This window comes from Gambusia affinis, linkage group LG03 (assembly GCF_019740435.1).
Source record: "Gambusia affinis linkage group LG03, SWU_Gaff_1.0, whole genome shotgun sequence".
In the NCBI taxonomy this organism is placed as follows: domain Eukaryota; kingdom Metazoa; phylum Chordata; class Actinopteri; order Cyprinodontiformes; family Poeciliidae; genus Gambusia; species Gambusia affinis.
Genome location: NC_057870.1, coordinates 13,561,403 through 13,583,538, shown reverse-complemented (window position 1 = coordinate 13,583,538; position 22,136 = coordinate 13,561,403). Strand labels below are relative to the sequence as shown.

Below are 22,136 nucleotides of genomic sequence, written 5' to 3'. Positions count from 1 at the left end.
CATCTTTAATAGGGTGGTTTTAAACTAAATTGTGTACTTCGTCAAAATACTTCAATTGAACGAGGGGCTGCAGTATACCTCGAATGGTCATTGGGCGAGAGGCGGGGTACACCGTGGTCAGACCATCAGTCCATCACAGATACACAGGACAGACAGCATGCACATATACAGGCTCCAACCAATTAACCCAACATGCAAGTTTTTGGACTGTGGGAGGAAGCTGGAGAACCAACGCAAGCACAAGGTGAACATGCAAAGTCAGGCTTTTGTTTTTGTGTTTACTAAATGAGTGGTAGGAAAAATGACCTAAAATCAATCTTTTTAAAATCAAATCAAAATCAAATCCCATTAGAAACTCGTAGGGTGAACTGGAGAGAAGTGAGCATGAGAGACCTGAGAAGTGGACGATCTGGAGACACTGTGGAAAATAAAATAGTTTGCTGTCTTGTGTCCTCCAACACTGTAAAATGAACAGCCTTGCCAACAAACACTTATCACCAGCATTATTACAGCTCCGTCTTTGTTCATTTTCGCGCTTACAGTGCTCTATTTGATCATATGTCCTTTTCCAGGAACAATATAGGATTTAGTGAAGTGCACCCTATCTATAAAAGTCTTTGCTTCCTCTCGTTCCCGCCGATTGAACGGACAGTCTTTGATCTGCTCAGGCACACAATACACCAGACGCTTTCAGCATTCATTCATAACTTTACTTTGCTCCGCCAGCCCAGACACACATTGAAAGCAAGACCTTCCTGTGTTGTAGATGGAGGCAGCTAATTCAAAACAATAGTATTCCCTGTTCTTTATTGAGGAAATTTAGCTTTTTCCAAAGGCTACTTGTTGTTATATTAGTTTCCCTGCATGACATCATGGTTTAGCTCCTTGAGGTTCGACTGTAAAGTTATTTGTACTTTAGTTATCTTGAAGTAAAGAAAAACTGATGAGACACTCACTTTTCTTCATCCTGCCTATTAGATAGTTTATTTTATTTATAATATAGTTATTTAAACTATTAAAGGCTCGATATATTTGCTTATCTTTAAGACAATACCTTTCAATAATTCAATAAAAGTTAAATATGCTAACTATACTTTAAACTAATTACACACTAGGTGATATAATTTTACTCTTATTTCTGGTAATTGTATTATTTCTAGTACCTTCTCAGAAGATTTGAAGATTCATAAGACCAATAAAATACCTGGCCGAGAGCATATTGCATATTGGGATTGTACTGTACTGCACATTTGCTCAAGACGTTACCATGGTTGCTTGTGCACCAGGAGATCAGCCTGTGGTTTTAAAGTCGGTTTCGGCATTCCTGGCAGTATGGAGAGGTACCAACTCTTGAAGGAAAACAAAATCAGCATCTCCAAAAAGATTCTTGGCATGAGGAAGGAGGAAATGGTCTGAAATGTTCTGTCTGCACTGAGTTTGGACTTGATCAGATCCAGTGGACCAGCAGCAGTAAATGACATGTCGCCCCAAATCATCGCTGCCTGTGGGAACTTTGTGTACCTCAATAAACGTAAACTCCGTTCCTCTCCAGTCTTCCTCCAGACTGCGACTTTGAATTGGAAGTAAAATGTGAAACTCACTTTCATCTCATCAATCATCCTTGATAAGACATTTGGTTCAGGAATGACAGAGGACCACAAATGTAAAAAGTGAAGCCCATGTCATTGATGTGTTGGTGCCTCCAGCTCTTGAAGAACTGACTCCAGCTGCAGTCCAACTTTTGTGTCTCCTCAAACACTTGCACAATCTTTGCTTTAAAAGTCCTTTCAAGGCCGTGGTTATAGCTGTTTGCTTGGCAACATTTCCTACCACATTTTTGTCCATCCACTCAACTTTCTCCTCGGATGTGGCTCTCTGTGAACAGTCAGCTCCTTTGGGAAGTAACTTTTGTGAGGGTGACAGTGTCTTCTGGACTGTTCAGCTGGTAGTTTTTTGGGGATTAGAAAGGACCATTCGAAGCCTACAACATCAAAACACAACAGTTATGAGTTAGAAAGGATTTTCATTGCTCTTATGTAATATTGTAATTTTCTGAAAATTCATTCTGGGATTTTTACTACCCGTAACTCTGTAAATTAACCGTAATAGATTGTGGTAGTGCATTTCTATAATATGAGTTCAAATTATTGAACTATTTGTTTTTCAAGCAGCCATATCTTGTACTGTAACTGTGGGGAGGCAGAGCACAGAACACCTTTATGTAATCACTGTGATTGTAATTTATAATTAAAAACTGGAACAAAATGGCAAAAAAAAAAAAAAAAAAAAAAAGAATAATTGTCTGAAGTTTTATAGGAAGTTATCCCCTAAAACAATCATCCAATCAGGGCCTCATTCAGTGGCTGGGACTGTGTGAAGTGATTTCTGGTGGGATGGCCCTGATCCGGATGCGCTAGGACCGCGGGGAAAAGAGCGCAGACGGGGAAGGAATGGGCGCACTTTGGGTAGTATACCCTCAACTGAGTGAGTTTTGAGACTGACAGAGGCATACAGGCAAAACCCCCGCTTTATTTTGAGGAATCAGACGGGAGCAGATGAGGAACAAACTCCTTTCTTGTCCGACTTCATTCCCCCCACTCCCTCCTTCCCCTCCCGATTAAATTCAGTTTAAACTGTGCGACAGTGCGGGGACCTCCCGGGAATCGAGGAAAAAGCCGAGGAAAACTTTGAAAAGAATCATCGGAACAAGACAGTAAAGTTAATTTATTCATCTCTTCTTTAGAAATAGTTGCTACTCGGAATGAATGTGCGTGAGTTCTGCGGTAAATCCCAGCAGCGCGTGGATTGACTTTCAGAGGGCGAGATAACGGTAATTTGGACACTCCCGTGAATCCTGAAAAAAGTGTAAATCTATTTTTTGTCTTAATCACAACCAAGTTTTCCGGGACCCAGAAAGCCATCGCTGGTGCAACTGCTGTAAACCACCGGATGGACTCTCGTCCTTTGGATTTAATAACCTTTTGGAGCAAAGGGGAGCCGTGCGCCCAGGCTGCCATGACATAACGGGACATTTGGGAAATCAACGCCTCTGATATTTCTAGAATGACCGGATGAGATGGGAGTTCACTGTTGAGAGAAAGACTTTCACCCTTCATTCATTTATTTAACTGAGCTCAGCGTGCTTCTTCATTCTTCCTTTTCATAAACTCCAACCGAGATCTTCATGGTGGAGACATGGGATGACTGGAGGCGGGGGTGCAGCTGAGGTGAGATCCAGGCGAAGGACAATGGTTGCGCCCGCAGCTGGCATCCCTCTGCTGCCGGGGCGTCTGGTACTGATGCTGCTCCTGCTGTCCGCCTCCGGAGCGGGACTCGTCCAGGTTTGCCCTGGGCCACTCGCCTCCACCAGCGGCTGCAGCTGCGCGGAGGATCGCCCCAAGGCGCACGGGGCTCAATCTGTGGGCAGGAGGGTGAGCTGCAGCAAGGAGGAGCTGGTTGAACTTCCGGACTTCAGTTTGTTCCCCAACAGGACCGTCACTCTGTAAGTAGAAACATTAACTTCTGAACACACTCATGTGCATCCAGGTTCCTTCCTTCCAGACTGCGTCCTCTCACTTGAGCAAAGTGTGTCAAGCACGTCTCCGCGAAAACTGTGTTTTCAAGGATTGCCACTATTGACTCAAAAGTTCACATATACGCAGACTTACATTTCCCTTTCGAAATGATTATTTCTCTGCAAAATTGATCAATTTCTTACTTTGTGAAAACCCACAAAAAAGTGGGACATACATTTACACGAATCCCCCTCTACTCAGATACCCCGAAAAGCAACTCAGTGCAACATTCAGAAGCCAGGCTAGTACATTTCTCTCATAGAGCAATATGACTCAATCCATCATCTCATTAATGTGAAGAAAATGTCAAAACAGTAAAACTACCAGAACATGGTTGCCCATCAAAACTGGCAGGCGGGACAAGGAGAGCATTAATCAGAGAAGGTGGCTCTGGGAGGGCTGCAGGTCATGCACTCCACAAATTGGACCTCATTGAAAGCAGAAGGAAGCCATTGTTGGAAGACAGTTTGCTATAAGCCATGTAGGGCACACAGTAAACATAGCAGAGGGTCCTGATGAGAGTCAAATAAAATTTGTTTGACCTGCGTGCAGAACGCTACGAGTAGCAGAAAACTGGCACTGTTTATCAACCTGAACACAACCTCCAGCCCTGTGAAACATGGTAGTGGCAGCATCATGCTTTTGCTAGCAGGGAGATGAAAGCCACTCGTGTAAATGTTTTGCAAGGTACCTGAAGCTAGATGGAGCTACACACTACTTTAGGGACCACAGATGAAAACTAGCCTTTAGGGCTAACCAGGGCAGATTATATTGTCTTTATATATATATATAGATATATATATATATATATATATATATATATATATATATATATATATATATATATATATATAAACAATAATAAATATAGGGCATTCCTGGAAGGACATCTTTTGGTGGATCCAAAAAAAAAAACCTGAAACTTGTGTAGAGATTCACCTCCAACAAGTCAGGAAAACATACAATCAGAGCTACGATGGACATATTTACATCAAAGCACAATCTATCCAATGCTCAACCCTAAATCCAATGGTGACTTTGTAAAAATTCTTAGAGAATATTTCCATTTTACTTCACAATCAAGTGTTTCTTTGTGTCCCTCTACATACAGTGCCAATAAAATATGCTGACGTTTGAGGTTGTAACGTTAAAAAAAAAAAAGAAAAGAAAAGAAAACGTTCATGAGGCACGAATACTTTTGCAAGGCACTGTACTTGGATCACCTCCATGTTGTTAGTTTTCTCTGCACTGAGAACCTGTAGCTGTTGTTGAACTTGTAAGGTCAGACGTTTCCATCTTGATCCACTCTCACGCCGAAGTGAAGGGATGCGTCTCTGTGAAGCATTAAGAAGCTCTGTGATCGTCATCAAGTCCAGCCTCTTTGACACAACTCTGTCACTTTAAATTTGCCTCAGCCAGGCCCTCCGCTTTCAGCCCTCCACGTCCACAACACGGTCCAGTTGACTCTTCGCTGCAAAAAACATGAATAAACACAAACACATTCACTGTGTTTTATATCAGAGTCTGCGCTTGACCCGGTGACCCGGCTCTCACGTCCAAGACAGCAACACGCCCTGCCTCTCCGTCTCCTTCTGAGAGCGGGAACGGCGCTGGTCCTAGTTCGATATTTTTAATTACGAGGCGCTTCATTGTGTGGTCTTTTTTGGAGCAAACTTAAAAGCGCCTGAACACGGGCCAAAACACACAGTCATTCTTGATAGACTGCTGATCTGTTCGTGGCACTTTTTTTGGGGGGGTGTTTTGGTCTGTTGCAATGCAGAACTTTCTTCACAGCTGCTCAGAGTTTCTTCAAAAGTGGCTCATTCCCACATTATTTGCGCTTTCTACCTTCACCATCACCACACCTCAATGTTGGTAACATGTTTTTGTTTTGTTTTTTTCTGAAAGTCTGTGTCAGCGCTGTGGCAGATGGAACGGTAGGTACTCCTCCCGAAAAGCCCATCTTTTGCTCAGTCAATCCACAGAAATCTTTTTTTTTTTTTTTTGGCAAAGGTGAGACGCACCTTTGTGTTGTTTTTGGTCACCAATAGTTTCAGTGTGAAATTTCTGCTTATTTTTTATTGTTGAATCAGACAAGTTTCCTTAACTGAGGCAAGTAATGCCTTTGTTCCTTAAGACGTTGTTCTTGGAGTAATTTTGGTGAGCCATTAGCTCCTGGGAAGGTTCACCACCTGTTCCATGTTTTTTCCAGTATGTAATGGCTCTGGCTGTGATTCGCTAGCATCCCAAAGCCTTAGAAATAACTGCTTAACTCTTTCTAAACCAATAAATATGAACAACTGTGTCACATTCATTTGATATTTTTTTTCTCTGAGAAAGTTGTTTTTTTGTTTTGTTTTTTTTTTTTACTTATTTGGGATCTTTTAACCTACTTTATGCTGTTAGACAATTTATGATTTCAGTGTTTGAGATGTTGCGTGTTTTGATATTCGTTTCATCTTTGATATGAACATTTCTTGTGATGATCGGAAGCATTCATCTGTGACAAAATAGAAAAAAGAAAACGCAGAAGAAATCGCGAGAGAGTTAATTACATTTCACTGCAGCAAGCATATGAGGTAAAGAATGAAGACGATGAGCCAGCCACCAGGCCATTTATAGGGCCTTGTGTTTTTGCTTAATAAAGGCAAGACAAACATCTGTACAACACATTGCTGAGAAGTGGAGGCCGAAATGGCTCGGTTGGCAGCGGTAGAGGTGATTGAAGATAATCCTCTGTTCCCGCACCTACTAATTTTGCTCGGGTTGTTTGTGTGCAGCCACTTGGCGTTCTGTGGCGCGTTTACCAGGCGCAAACAATCCGGGGCGCCATTTTTGTTACCTTGCCCGAGAATTGCGGCGTCTGGAAAGTTTTGTTTGTCCCGATGCTTTCAGACATTAGCTCCAGATGTGGAATGTTGGGAACTCTTGTTGATGTTCGTGTTCTTCCTGACATTCCTCAGACTGCTCAGAGCCTGCAGACAGTATCCCAGGTGCGGCAGGGGAGCGCTCTCCGCTGCCCCGGTTCGACGAATGCCTCTCTCTCCTGGAGATACGCTCTCTTTCCAAGTGGAGCAGGCGAGGACCGAAGGACACCCGGTCCTCGGCTTCCGGGGCCGGCTGCTTCGTATAATGCACAACAGCTGGCCCCTGTGAACATTCCAGCTGAGGCCCCTCAGCATCATGGGAAATCCCAGAGGGGATTTGTTTATTAAAACTATTAGCTAGCTGTTTGTTGTTCCTGCCAGCCAAAAAGGAGCAACCCAGTTTTAGCACCTCCAACTTTACAGAGCCTGAACTGCACGTTTAATAAAACTGCTTCTTGTTTCTTGTTGTTGTTGTTGTTTTGCAAAGTAATACTTATTCCTCTTTACAGAACGTCACCTCTACTTTCCCTCATGAGCTCCTACTGTCCCCAGTTTTCCTTTATCTGCAGCTCCCCAGCTTCTCTACTTTTCCCACCCCTTCTATCATGAGTTCATCCACATGCAGTAACTCTCAACCTAAATATTTAGTCCACTTGGTAGGAAACTGCCATCTCCAAACTTCTTCCAGATGTGAGCCTGCGCAGGGTTGTGTTTTAGGCCTAATTATGCACGGCTGCAAAGGAGCCGGATCGCTACGTCGGGAAAAGGGGAACGGGAGGGAAGAGAGGAGGAAAGGAAAAAAGCAGATATAAGGGTGAGAGTGAAGAGAAATGTTCTGGGGTGAAAGTGGAAAAAAGAAAAAAAGCTAGAGGTTGATAAGAGGTCGAGGAGGAGGAGAAAGTTCAACGTGAGGGGTTGGAGAAGTGGGAAAGAAGTAAAAAGGAGGGGAGTCAAAACAAAAAAAAAATTTGATGGAAGGATGGCGGGGAGAAGCTTGGCAGGCGGTTCAGAGGGATGTGCCCCTGGAGACTGAAAACTCCCCGGCCCCCGACTAACAGATCTGCAGCACTGGGGTGAAAGAGGAGAGGAGGAGGCAAGGCGCCTCTAGAAGCAACATAACTTTGCTTCCAAAGCGCCGCTTCATGTCCAAATTATTATTTGTCTTTTGAAGAAAGTGAAGGAAAAGCATTCACAGCGACTTGTAAAAGTAACCATACCCCATGAACTCCTACACATTTTCTCGAATTGCCGCCACAAATTTCATTGTATTTTGTTGGAATTTTACTCGATAAACCGACACAAAGTAGGACTTTGGACTGAATGTGAAGTGGTTTTCTTCCTGGATTGCCCTGTATTTATCTCCATCTATCGTCCTATTAACTCTGACCAGCTCCCCGACCCCAGAGGAGAAAAACGTCCCCCAGGGATGATGCAGCAACCGCCGGGTTTCACCACCGCTGCGGTTTCTTAGGATTGATGTGCACTGTTAGCTTTCTGACATACTTAGCAATTGACATTTAGGCCAAACAGTTCAAATTTGGGTCTGATCTGACTGCGACACGTTTGTTGCGTGTCCACCATGGCTTGTGGCAAACGTCTCGAGGCTTTGAACAGTACCTTTCTCATTGCCACAAAGCCAAATTTTTTGCTGGAATGCCCAGCTAATTATTGTCCTCTCAACAGATTCTCTCACCTGAGCTGTAAATCTCTGCAGCTCCCCTAGAGTTCCCAAACGTCTCTCAGCCGACTCTCGTCTTTCAGTTTATAGAAACCGTCAAAGACTCAATGTCTTTTGCTATTTAAACCAAGGGCAATTTTCTTTTTAGTAGAAACTTTTGGACTATCTTGTATTGCTATGTTACATAAACCACAAGGTGTAAGAATACTTTATAAGGCAAAGGCACTGTGCTAATTTAATCATAAAAATATATTTATCTAGAGATAAATAGAGGTTTTATGCATTAGAGCCATTACTTAGAAATCACAGCGGAAAAAGACTCTCTCAGTGCCCCATGGTAGCAGCTGTGTCTGTTTTAATGTTTTAATGGATAACAGACAAATGGAGAGAATGTACAGTGGCAGCTCATGTGTGAATGGGCTTGTGCTTCTTCCTGTGGCTTTTACCAAAGTCATAACTGAACTCCTCCCCTTGCATATTTCAGTTGTCATCGTCGCCAGTGACTGATAGCTTTGGCCCTGGTGGGTGCCAACCCAAATGAGTGGGCACAAATGCTCAGGGTGGGGGGACACCGTGCCCTGTTCATTCAAGACAGCTGCAGTGAAGCCCTGAATGAACATGAGTGTTGTCTGCCTCTGTGGGATTGAGATGAAAATATCCTGGCAGCGCAGATCTATTGTCAACCACTGAGGCTGCAGAAGAACAGTTGCATGTCACACCTCTGGCTGTTACACTGCGCTGCAAAACTACCGATGGCACTTTGACTTTCTTCACCTTTACTGATGCCGTATCCACAAAATCAATGAATTATATTGGGATTTTGTGTGGTGGAAATGAAATGCAGGAACTGTAAAGAGGAAGGGAAATTGTGATTTTTATTTATTTATTTTTACAAATACAAATATAAAATTATGTTTCATGTGTTTTTATTCAATACCCTTTGTTCTGTTGTTCTGACCCCTAAAAGAGCTGCAGAGACCCTGAGGTCAGGTTTGAGAACCTGTTGACTGGACAACTGCTAGTTGTGCATTTCACAAATCTGGCTTTTATGGAAGAGTGGCAAAAACAAAAAAACAGTTGCAGTTTTCCCCAGACTGCGAATTGACTGAAAAATGGCTGGAGACAACCCAAATGTTTGACATATACTTTCTTTTTTGTATTTGCAGTAGAGAACACAGATAAAATGACTTAATTATTATTCAATTATGACCTAATTATTGATCCACCTACTTGACCTGTACTAAATAGTACTTTCATGACCACTTTTTTGTTTTTCATCTTGTTAGTTTTTAATCTTGCTTTCCTCTTATAGTCCAGGATCTTCCTGTAAGGTTAAGTGATTATTTGAAATTGATCTTCAGCAGCACTGCATGTTTTTTTTGTGTGTGTTATTTGAATTTTATGTGTTTTATTTCATTTGTCTCAGTATTGTTAATGATAACCTGTCCAGATTGTACCCAAGGGCGTAAAGGGATTCTTTTCTTGTAGAAATGTTCAGTATGTTTGCCCTTTCTTCAGTTTTCACTGGCTGATTTTAACCTCTTATAAGTTGTGAAAACCTGAAGGTGTTTGTGGATGGATGTTACTTTTAAATCTTGGGTTATGCTGGTTTTTTTTTTTAAACAGACATTAATCTCATCAGCTCAGTCTCCAGAATGTCGACATTTTACACTCCACTATCTCTGTTGCGGCTAAACGCCGCAGCTTTCACGACTACTAACTTTCGGTCAGATTCCCCAAGGAAATACTGAAACAAAATGTGGCCATTGTTTGGCTAACACGTTATTATGACATATTATTACAGCAGAAAGTATCTAAAAGTTTAAGCAACAGAGAATGAATGACAGTGTGTGGAGCTTTGTTTATGTGGTTCCTTGTGAAACTATTCATACCACCTTAACGCTTCGGTATTTTGTTACATTACAACCCCAAATGTTTTAGGAATAGGAGAACTGGTCAGACCTGATGGGAAGATGGATGGAGATAAACACAGGGCAATCTAGAAAGAAAGTTTGTTAGAGGTCGCTGTAGAATAGCGAGGATGTTCACCTCCCAGCAATCACACTTTTTAGATTTTATTTGTGGAAGATTTTAAAAACCATTTATTATATTTCTTCGACTTCTTCATTAAGCCCTACTCCAGAACCCTCTAAAAATGCTTGGAACTAATTGCTCAAACACCAAACATATTTTAACATGCAGTAATGTGCACAGTGGAAATTATCATAGTATTAATGCAAAATCTGACACCTACAATCTTCCTTATCTCCCCTCACCGTCAGCCAAGGAAAACACATGACGCTTCTGGATTGGCTGCTTTGCAGATGCCTGCTAGTAGCACGTCATGCATCATTGTATCTAGGTACTTTAGCTTCCCAGCTGCATTTTCTTTGTAACATGTTAGATATACTCATATAAAAAAAATGTGTGAATAAGTAGGTTTTCATCCAATAAAATGGAGTCACTATCCAAAGATAAATTTGTGAATAACATTGTCTAAACACATTTCCACTGTACTTTCTGCCACATAAAATCCTCATAAAATAGCTTGAAATTTGTTCTTGTGGCACGTCAACGTTTAAGGGACCTGAATAATTTTACAAAGCACTATAAATCTAATCTAATCACATTTGTCTGTTTTCTTTTTTTTCCTCCCTGTGGTTGACCGAATGTTTTCATTTTCTGGTTCTGCGTCTGATGACTCCTCTGCATTTGTGTCACTTCAAAGCCCCCCTCCTTATTGCCACAGTGTGATTTAAAAGCTACAGCACATCTCTGTGTGCATTTCAAAACCATTTCATCTTCTGAGTCACATTGCCTCTCTCTCAGCTGTGCCACTGAGGAGCCTGCAGCTGCTCTCAAGGTTTATCCTTGATTCATCCGTGTTGAGATGGGAGGATGTTGACAAAATGTCCCAGGCCTTCTTCTTATCAGCGGGGAGAATTCCAGTAGTGGGCAGAAAGCTGGAACTCCTGCAGCGATCAGGTTTATTTTTGTGAGGAAAGGTGTTGAGAGGAAGGGGCAGCAGGCTCTCCTCTGCACATGTTAGGCGGAGCAGTGGCGAGCAATAAATCCAAAAAGCAAACAAAGGCCTGACACTGGATACTTGGAGCAGCACCTGCTAGTGCCACACAAACCCTGGACTTTATTATGCCAATGCAGGTCATTGGAGGAAGACCACAGACAGTGGGACACCAGCGCACGCCCCCAGTTCCCCGACACTGGAGCTTCCTGCATATTTGGATGACGAACGCATATTTCACTTATCACCTTGTTGTGTTTGTTGATTGGGCGGCTGACATATTTCAAAACTTGGCAAAAACAGCTGCGTGTTGTCATAGTAATCTCATCCCCCCAAGTGGCTTTTTGTTATTTTAGTTTTTCCTTTCTCGCCGCTCTCTTCTTATCTTACTCCAAAAATGCCTGACTTCGGCGTTTCTTTGCCAGCGCTAACTTCCCTCTCCCTGTGTCTGACCACAGCGGCCCTTAAAGTTCCTGCTCGGGGTCAACAACACAGGAATACAGGCTGAGATAATGTCTGTTCTGGGGAGGCCTGCGGCTGCATTGTGTGGGCTTCTTTCTGATATGAGCATTCTTTAGCAATTGTTACAGTGCAGTAACTTCATTTTATGAAGGCGTCGTTATGATCTAAATACAGTGTTTTAAATCCAAGCTTATAATAACCTGTATTATATACCAATTTATACGCATAAATAGTACCACTATGACAACTAAGAGTCAAAACGTTGGAAAGATTGCAGGTGAAAATCTAGACTAAATAATACCAATACATTTATAATACAAATAAATGTTATTATCATTGTTATTTTGTGCCTAAAGATTTGTATGTGAGAAACACATACAAATCTGAAACATGTTAAAACATGAACATAAAACTGTCCCCAACATGGAACAAATCAAACAAACATACATTGTTGTCATCACTGCCGACATTATATGAGTATTTACATTGAGAATAATGTTGTTTACAATTTTTTGGGGGGTAGTACGGAGCCCCCTAGGGGACATGGGGAATTTTTTTTCTTTTGCGTTACCTCGCAAAACGTTTGCGTTCCCTCGCAATACTTTTGCGTTCCCTCGCAAAACTTTTGCGTTCCCTCGCAAAAACTTTTGCGTTCCCTCGCAAAACTGTACTGATCAGTTGTGCGGCATAATTGAATACTGTAAGACTTTCTTACGGTTGCCGCCGTACTTTCTGATTTATGTAAGGTTTTTCCATGAATGTTAATATCACGTTGTGAAATATTTGAAGTTTTATATCTTTCTTTAGGATATAAATGCACCACAAACCTATGATATAAACAGAAACCTTCCGTAAGTAGGAAAGAAATATAAATACTGTACATCCAAACTATATTTCTGAGTTATTATCGCGGCGTAATAAGTCATCTGACAGTTTTGATTGTGTCGCTGTTGTGTTGGTTAGCTAAATGGTTTAAAGAGCTGCTTTTATGTTCAGTTCCATCTCAACCTTAACAGACATAAACATGCAGTAAATGAATCGATTTTCAATCAGTTTTTTTGCACCAAAGACTTAATAATAATAAACACGTTTTCACGTTTTCATTTCATTCATATGGCTCTGTAAGAGCCATATGAATGAAATAAGTTATTGATATGATAGGAGCACGCGACTTTGACACTTAGGTGGTGGGTGTGCCGATGTGGGAGTGACGTCATCAAGTATGAATGGGAAGGTTGGCCTGCTGGTTTGTGTGTATGGGGAAACGGTGAGCGGGTTGGTCAGTCCTTCCAAAGTTTGGAGCATAATAATCAAAATGGAATAAATCGATAAATGTGAACAAAGAAGTGGTTTGGAGCTAATTGATACACAGAGAGATGAGATTCCCCGAGTTAACCCAATACGGCTCTTTACCATAATTAGTTTGTCGTGTTTTTAATAAAAAAAACTTGTTTATTATTATGAAGTCTTAGGTGCAAAAAACTGATTGAAAATCGATTTATTTACTGCATGTTTATGTCTGTTAAGGTTGAGATGAAACTGAACATAAAAGCAGCTCACCATTTAGCTAACCAACACAACAGCGACACAATCAAAACTGTCAGATGACTTATTACGCCGCGATAATAACTCAGAAATATAGTTTGGATGTACAGTATTTATATTTCTTTCCTACTTACGGAAGGTTTCTGCATATCATAGGTTTGTGGTGCATTTATATCCTAAAGAAAGATATAAAACTTCAAATATTTCACAACGAGATATTAACATTCATGGAAAAACCTTACATAACCTTATATTAAATCAGAAAGTACGGTGGCCACCGTAAGAAAGTCTTACAGTATTCAATTATGCCGCACAACTGATCAGTACAGTTTTGCGAGGTAACGCAAAAGGTTTTGCGAGGGAACGCAAAAGTTTTGCGAGGTAACGCAAAAGAAAAAAAATTCCCCATGTCCCCTAGGGGGCTCCGTACTACGGGGCTCCGTAGTGGAGAAAAAAAGTGAAAGAAAAAAAAACTTTTGGCAAAAAAGATTTAAAAAAAAGTCTTAGGCCATTATTTTAGGAAGGTGAGAAATTAGCTAGTTTTGTCCATTTAATAGCTGAAGAATAACTATTTAATGTACTTTAGAACTTGTTAGAATTTTTAAAGTAATGTCACTGATGAATTCAGCAAGATATGCAATAAATAATGTGTTGCATGTAAATGTGTGTCCTTTGTTGTGATTTCATGAAGATGGCAAGAGATTGCAAAATTTTAAAGTCCATTGCCACATTCACTTTTATCTGTTTTGGTTTATTGCACCAATCAGAGGGGCAGAGCCAGTTGTGAAATGAAACATTGACCATTTATTAAAATCTCTGCGGATGCAATAACCCACTGTTTGTAGATATAATGTAATCCCATATTCCTCGATACGTAATCACATCAGGCACTGGAAAGCATGCTGGTCTACCATATTCTTGTAACATCTATCTTGGTTGTTTAATAGTTTGCGGTACGCGCTGGATGTTGAAACTCGTTGCCGGGTAGCATCATTGTGATTTAGGAAAAACGGCTACAAACAGAGCTTTTTGTTCCACATTAGATACATTTTAGGAAAGGAACGATGATCAGAAATGTGTTTAGACAACCTTTCAAAATACAATTATGGAAATTAGCAGCCATATTTCCCAGCCATCTTTGCTCATAACAGAGCCTTGTTATGAGACAGAACAATGAGACAATGTTAGCCAGGCATACGCCACATTCCTTCCTCTATCTCTTTCTCTCTCTCAAACAGCTAAATTTACTAAATTGCCTCATTAAAATTGTAAAAACACTTTAGACAGTGATTAAACTGGCCTTTGTGTTCCTGCTCTGCAGCCATAAACCTTCCAGTTTGGGCTGTTTTGACGAATCTAAGACTTTACATTTTGCAGTAACTTTTTGAAGCTTTACAGTAAAGCAGCTGTGATTCAACTTTTGTTAATGTTGTGTGGCAGCTACTTGTTTATGTCTTTAAAGGCCACTGGTTGTACTGTTGTAATAAATTGTGTATAGAAACACATTCCATGGACACATTCTGTTTGCAGAACTTGATGGATTGTCTAATAAGACTCACTGCGAGCAGGGGAAATGTGGATGTGTTAGTTTGCGTGTGCACACACATGTGGGAAGGGCGTACACCGCCACAGCTCTCAAAATAGACCCCAGTCCTCCCCTCTCTAATTAGAGACATTTTGAAAACCCGGATTTTAATTTTAGACTGGCAGCTTTTGGGCCACTTGCGCATACACACAGAGTTAAACGCACACTTTCCATAAAAATAACTGATAGGTCACACACTTGTGTATCTTAAATCCGCACACACACCCTGAAACCACAACGCCAAACTCCCTGGCCCGGCCTGCTAACCCAGGCACAATGCAGCGCACTCTGTAATAAGTGGTTGGACGTATCAGATGCAGAGGCACGCTCAGTATGCTGAGCATCAGGACAGGGAACTACAGCGCCTCGCAAAACCATTTGTACCCACTGAACCTTTTTCACGTTTTTGTGTTTCTGTAGCCATACACTTCTCTGTATTGTCTTGGATAGGCTAACACAAAGCAGCGCCCAACTGTAAAGCGGGAAGAATATTTTGCGTAGTATTCAAATGTTTGAAAAATAAAACTCTTAAAAACTCGACAGGCTTTTGGATTCAGCATCCCTGACCTTGCAGAGACATACAGCTGCAGATTGATTTCAAGTCTTGCCACTGATTCCAACAATGATTTAAGTCTAGACTTTAGTTGTGCCATTAACCTACACTATTCTGTTCTGGATATTTGTTTAGTGTCATTGCCCTGCTGGTAAATGAACCTCCAGCCCGTTGTCCAGTCATCTGTTACCTCCTGCATGTTTGTCCTGAAAGTGAGTCAAATAAACTCGGACAAGCTTTAGTTGTATCCCACAACACCAATAGTTATCCAGGTTGTTCCACCTGAGCTTTGGCTCTCTGCAGCTCTCCTTACCCAGCTTGAATGGTTAGGTGGAAAGCTATGTCTTATGGTAATTGTGCATTACTCTTTAAAATCACACTCCACTTGTTGTTTTCTGCAGCTTCTTGAACAATTCTTAGCGAGATGTTCAAAACTCTCTCTAGCTGGTTGTAACCCATCCCTGCTTTTAACGTCTCCTCAACTTTATCTCTGTCCTGTCTGCTGTTTTGTTTGGTGTTGTGATGCAGTTTCTTCTCTAAGGTTTCAAACAAACCTTTGACTCCTTCACAAGAACACCTGGAGTTATACTGAGGTCGTCTCTTCTGAAAGCAGCAGGTTTTCCTGAGAACTTAAGAGTAATGGTGGCTGAATATAGACAATAACAAATTATTCATGAATAAAAATTAAAACTGTCTCAATTTTCTTTTTGAAGGTTTTTATGGCGCTTTGTATAGGTTTGTCTAGCAAAAATGCTAATCAATTTGACTTTTTATTGGGTGGCAGAATGTGAAAGGGTTTATGAGGCTTGAATGCTAAAAGACGTTCATTACTCTTTTAGCATTCCTGCTAAATGAGGAGTTCACATAACCAAGAATATCAAGATTTTGTCTTAAGCACATTTAATATTTTCCTCCTTCATGCATGTTGAAACCTGGTTTAATAACTGAATCACTTTGGCCACGCAGAATGATTTCATAAAAAATATTTGGCATGCAATTACATGGATGCTCCTTTTCATGACAGGCGGTAAATGGGACTCTCAGCTTGGCAGTGTTCCCTTATCGCTGCTACAAGCCCTCTGGTGGGTCAGGCACAATGGGCACATTCACATCTTGACATGTGTTTGCTGCTAAAGTGCCTGTTGTGCTCAAGGGCATTTAGTCTCTCTGCTGCGTTCGGTGTCGTGACTCTCAGAGGAAAGGCTCAGGGTGCAAAGGGCTCCCAGGACCACAGGCTATAGGTAGAGCTCTGTCTTTAACAACAAAAGGGTTAAGCTTTCTGGATGCACCAATGCGCTGAATGGCCCTCCATAGTCTGGAGGCCTCTTATAAAGTACTCATTGTAGCAAAGATGACACAACCACCTCCCAGCCTGAGAGATTTCTCAGCTCATGCACTTCCATATCTCTCTTCTGTGTGCCTCCCTCTTCAAATGTGTCCATTAGCAACAATGAAAGACAAGGCTGCATGTTTTTTATGGACGGTTGCAAACGCTAGTGGCTCCAGTATCACAAACTTCAAAGGATTTTTATTTGGATGTGGTTTGATAAACTGTGATAAAACCGTGAAGTTTTGGTATGGTACTTGATTATCAGCATTTTTTGTTGTAGGTGTCTGAGAAAAATCTTTGTTATGAATTTTTGAGACGGGCGGGGGATAATTGTTGAGAAACGCCAAGCTGGTGGAGGCATAGGTTAATAGAAAATTGGTTCCACAGTGGCGCATTTGGTAGAGCTGTTGCCTATAGGTTCGATTTCCAGCCCGGGGTCTTTCTGCATGGAGTTTGCATGTTCTCCCTGTGCATGCGTGGGTTCTCTCCGGGTTCTCCGGCTTCCTCCCACAGTCCAAAAACATGACTGTCAGGTTAATTGGTCTCTCTAAATTCTCCCTAGGTGTGAGTGTGAGTGTGCATGGTTGTTTGTCTTGTATGTCTCTGTGTTGCCCTGCGACAGACTGGCGACCTGTCCAGGGTGAACCCCGCCTCTCGCCCGGGACGCAGCTGGAGATAGGCACCAGCAACCCTCCTGACCCCATTAGGGACGAAGGGTGTTCAGAAAATGGATGGATGGGTTCCACAATGCATTCACTCAGAAGGTTTGAATACAAATGAGAACCACTTTTCACAAGGCGCCATAGATTTTACAAGTTCATTTCACATGAGTGAACTGGATGTTTAGCCCATAAAACAGTTTTTTTATAATTTATAATGTAATGAACCCCCCCCCCCCCAAACAAACAAAACATTATACGTAACCAAAGCAGTAGCCTCTCCACAATAGTTCACCCAACCAAAATAAGATAATATTCTGCATCTGCAGCAGATTATTTTTATACTGGGCTGGCTATAAGTGACCCACTGTCATTTTTTTTCTCAGTCTTTCCTCCAAAGTCTCCAGACAGCCACTTTTATAAAATCTCAATTTACTTTCCTCAAACTATACGAGGACACAAAAGCCACACCAAGTTGAGCCAAAACCTCAGTCATCAGAGACAAAATGAAACATTTTATTCATAACATATTATCTTCCATCTAAATGAAGCGACATTATTTTTTTTCCCCTTTCAGATGATATGCAGAAGCTGCCAAAGACAAAAATACTACAGAAATAAAAATGAACCCCCATAAATCAGGACGCAGACAGCTTCAGACCAAGAAAGCAGTCAAATCCAGTAATTTCATCCCATTTGTTTTCATTTGATGACAACATAAAAGCTTGACAGGAAATTTGCAGCAAAACAACTTCTAACAACCAAGTTTGTAGTAACAGGGACTCTGGTGAAACAGGGAATTGGACTTTTAGTAAAAAAAGAATCATTGTTAGTATAGGTTTGATTTTCCTTCCTATTTTCAATGTGTTTTCCACTTTGCATGAAGAGCAAGTTACTTTTGCACATCAATTATCCATGATTATAATATCCAGTTGCCAGTTGGCGTATTAATATTATTTCTAAAGAGTATTTTATTCCAGTGGCATAATGACAATACGCTACCATATTAATGGCAATACAACAATGCAGACTAATTCATTTTATTTTATTAATTTACTTTATTACACGAGAGAATAAAATATCTAGGCTTGCTTTAACAAAAATGAGCATCAAACGTTTTAATATAACTTCTGTACGTTTAGAGCTTTAAAATCACTTGATATCTAAATCTAAATCATTGTGTTTTTCATAAATACATAATTATAAATTCTCATCTGATCTAAATTTGTAAGCCACCAACAGAGATACTGCCTTTTGCTGCAACATGAATTATTTCTAATGCATTGGATGATATGTTGCTGTGTAGTTTCCCCAGTTTCAGTTCGTTGATCCTAATTAAAGTGAGATATGAAACGTCTTAGCAGCAAATCCATTAAGCTGATAGTGAACAGATGACAAACATTACATTCTTTTTGTTTCATTGAAAATTCTGATTCTGTCTCCTCTCCTCATCTCTTTGAGTCATGTGTTTATATTCTTAAATAGTGACGTATCCACTTAGTCCTGCCTCGCTGCTAAAATGGAAAATCCCAAAGAGGAAAATTGGACAAAAACTGACTGTACATTTTTTTTTTTGTTGTAATACAAACAATGCAGAGTTGTTGGTGTTCAAGGACCAAATCAAATTGCTTTCAGCAGAATTTGTCCCCTCAGGGCTCAATTTTTCTCTATTATATTTTACATTAACTTAAGCACTGCCATGGCACAAGCCAGCATGTGTATTATCAAATCAGCATGCCAATTAAGCCCAGCTTAACTCAGTAATGACTCTTTGAGACCCTTACTTGAAATCACTCTCATTATGTGGCTCCCATTGGTCTCCAAACCAGGACTGGATTTTTGCCATGTTACCAACTCTTTTAAAGATCTCTTGTCTTTCCCTTTGCGTGAGGTCCCTGAGGGTAAGGGACCATTTCAGAGTTAAATTGATGTTTACACACCAGCCCAACGGGCTCTCTTTTCCCCACTGTCACACCAAACCTGTGCTGCTTGAGTCTTTTATTCTCACAGGGTTAGATCAGTGTTTAAGTGGCCAAGAGGTTGCTTGTTGGTGCAGTCCTTCATAATTTTATTTTCTACGCAAATGAAATGGAAGCGTAAAAAGCATATAAACATTTAGAATTATCTATGTGTTGATACTGTATAAAAACAATGTTTGCCTCTTTGCAAGCTTCCCTCAGCCAATGATGTCAAAAACACTCACAGCTACCATATCTACAAAGAGACACAATGCCAGAGACCAAAGGGGATGCCAACTCCAGTTCTCGACTGCTATCATCCCACAACTTTTAGATGTTTTCTCGTTCTAACACACCTGAATCGAATGAATTGATCTTTACGAGGCCTCTGCTGATCTGAATTATGCTGATGAGGTAACTCAGATGAGTTGGAGAAGGGATAGTAACTTCCATGAAATGTAGTTCTTCACTCCGGCTGTACAGCCAGTCAAAAACAAAAGCACAACCTTGACTAATCTTCAAGTGCCCAAAAGTACTTGGAGCTGTTCACAATCCAAGGGACAAAAGTAAGTATAGAAAGGCCGTAAAGGTAGATCTGTTTTATTCACTGTTCAGTCATCCTCATGGTAGTTCTGTCAGAGGACTGGCTCTTCATTAGGTGACCAGGAGGCTTCGTCCTGATTACAAGACGACGCCCATAAAGGTTTACTCTGTCTATTTAAACAAACAAAAAAACAACCTGTGGTAGTGCACAGTAGTGAAAATAAACCTCCAGATCTTTGTAAATGTGTGAAACTTTCTGAACACTTGACCCTTGACTCCTCTTGAGTATTTATACAAAATCTTCAGCGCACTAATAACCTCAGTTCTGAGTATAAATCCTCCTGGTATTCAGATTTGGTGTTATAGTTGTATTCTTCACTCCCTTGATTGCAAGGAAGCCAGTAGTTTTGTTTGTCTCAGACTTTGGCTGTCTTTGGTTTGGGTTTGGCTATTTCCATGTCATTTATTTTTAAGAACACTACTCACTAACTAGCCAATAAGGGTAAAAACAGTGATATCATATTGGAGAGAAGCTAGTGCACATAGTAGTGGCTTTAACACTTGCATTGATCATGATGGAATGCGAAGGAGTTTCAGCACATTTTAGAAGGAGAACGAAGAAAGAGTGGACTCCATTAATGAATCTTTAGTACATACATCTTTTCTGTGACCCTCACTCCTGTTTGATTGCTGTGGAACCGTCGGGGTAGATGGTTTCCGTCAGAGTCCAGCTAAAAATATTTACTGGGCAACAAAGACCATTTGAAATCAGTGTTTTTACTCAAGTGTTTCTCATCAATATCCCACAATAAATGCCAAACCACGCTGGAGTATTTCCTGTAAATGCTTTCAAAAAAAAAAAGTTTGAAGTGTGTCTGGCAGAGAAGCAGGAGGAAGAGTGAAAGCTTACAGACACCAAACTCTCAGTGTTAAGGACCAACTCACAGGACATCCTGTTGTGTTTGGATTTACGGCATCTGTGCTGCAGTCAGCACAGAAGACAGAAGAATATTGTTTCCCTCTAAGCTTTTCTTCACCAGGTTGTCACTGAACACCAAGTTTTTTCCACATCCACCAAATGCACAGCTCTTTATTGAAGTGTCAGACTTTCTATTTTACCTTTTGTAAAAAAGATAAAATAAACAAGAGAAACAAATAGACAGATGACAAGAGAAAACATATAGCAAGCTTGAAATAATATATAAAATAAAAGCAGCGGATACTTGCACTATAACTTTACAAGAACAAACATCCAATGACACTTTCTTCAATTACCTTAAATGTGCCTAACACCTTTCACGTGGATTTATTTCTTTCCAAATACGAAAGAAAACTGTAGGGATTTTATGTTCATTTGAAAACACCCCTCATTTTTTTTCAGCATTTGAAATCAATTTGTTGATTAACAATTGTGACTGACGTATTATTGCAACCATACTTGCCTGTACATAAACAACTGTGCCATCACTACAGAGTGATATTTTTGATATAAACAATTGATGATCACAGTCTAAAGTGGTGAAAAAGTTCAGAAAATTCTCTTTTGTTCCTTCAGCTTATATTTGATTCTGAACAAGAAGTGATCAATAATTAACAGTGAAACAAGCTTTTAGTTTTCATGATCAGCCTCTGACGCGACAGCTAACTTTAGCATCATTAGCAGCTAACGATTAGCCAGGCCCAGTATTCTCATTGTGATTGGTTGTCTGTCATTATTTGTTTTGTTTGGGGGTTTTTTGGGATTCTTCTTCTGTGCTAATTTAACTGAAGTCTTAACCATTTGAGTCTGACACAACAGGATAAATGAAGAAGAAGACGTTTTTCCGTTTTACTTCAAAATAAGAGTCAAACATACGGTACAATGTCATGCCAAGCCTTAAGGGCACACTTTCATATTTAAGGTTCATCATAACAGTTTAAACTTATTTCACCTAAGAAAGTCACTGGATAGTACTTTGTGAAATATGTCTTTTATATGAGAAATTTATATTTTATTATTTCAAGAAACCTAAAAAAAAATCCCCTCTTTGTTTCTTTTTTTTTGTGCAGATTGATTTATTGATCAAGTTAGTTTTCTTCTTGCAACAAGCTTAACCACGGAGCAGATTGAGAGAAAAGTAGAAGACAATGTTGCAGCTGTTCTTCCTTTTGACCTTTCCCTCTTCATATGACCTTTTAAGCTTTTTAATCTCTGCATAAATAAATTAAATAAAATGGCTGAAGAAGATCCTGAAGCGTGACATGCGGCCTCCCTTTTTTTTTTTTTTTTTCATGATTGGATCAATTGAATTAGCTCATCTGGTTTCTTAAAACCCCTTTGTGCTCTGAAGGGGTTAAGTGAATAAGAGATGGTAAAAAC

At 40.4% G+C, this 22,136-nt stretch overlaps 1 protein-coding gene across 1 annotated transcript in view; it reads left to right on the top strand.

The window, feature by feature from the left end:
* The first annotated feature begins 2,388 nt into the window (after positions 1–2,388).
* Positions 2,389–22,136, top strand: part of adgra2 (adhesion G protein-coupled receptor A2) — a 48,624-nt gene continuing 28,876 nt past the window's right edge. The window contains exon 1 of the mRNA XM_044111238.1: positions 2,389–3,502. Coding sequence (XP_043967173.1) covers positions 3,201–3,502 — 302 coding nt within the window. The 5' untranslated portion in view covers positions 2,389–3,200. The remainder of the gene's footprint in view (positions 3,503–22,136) is intronic.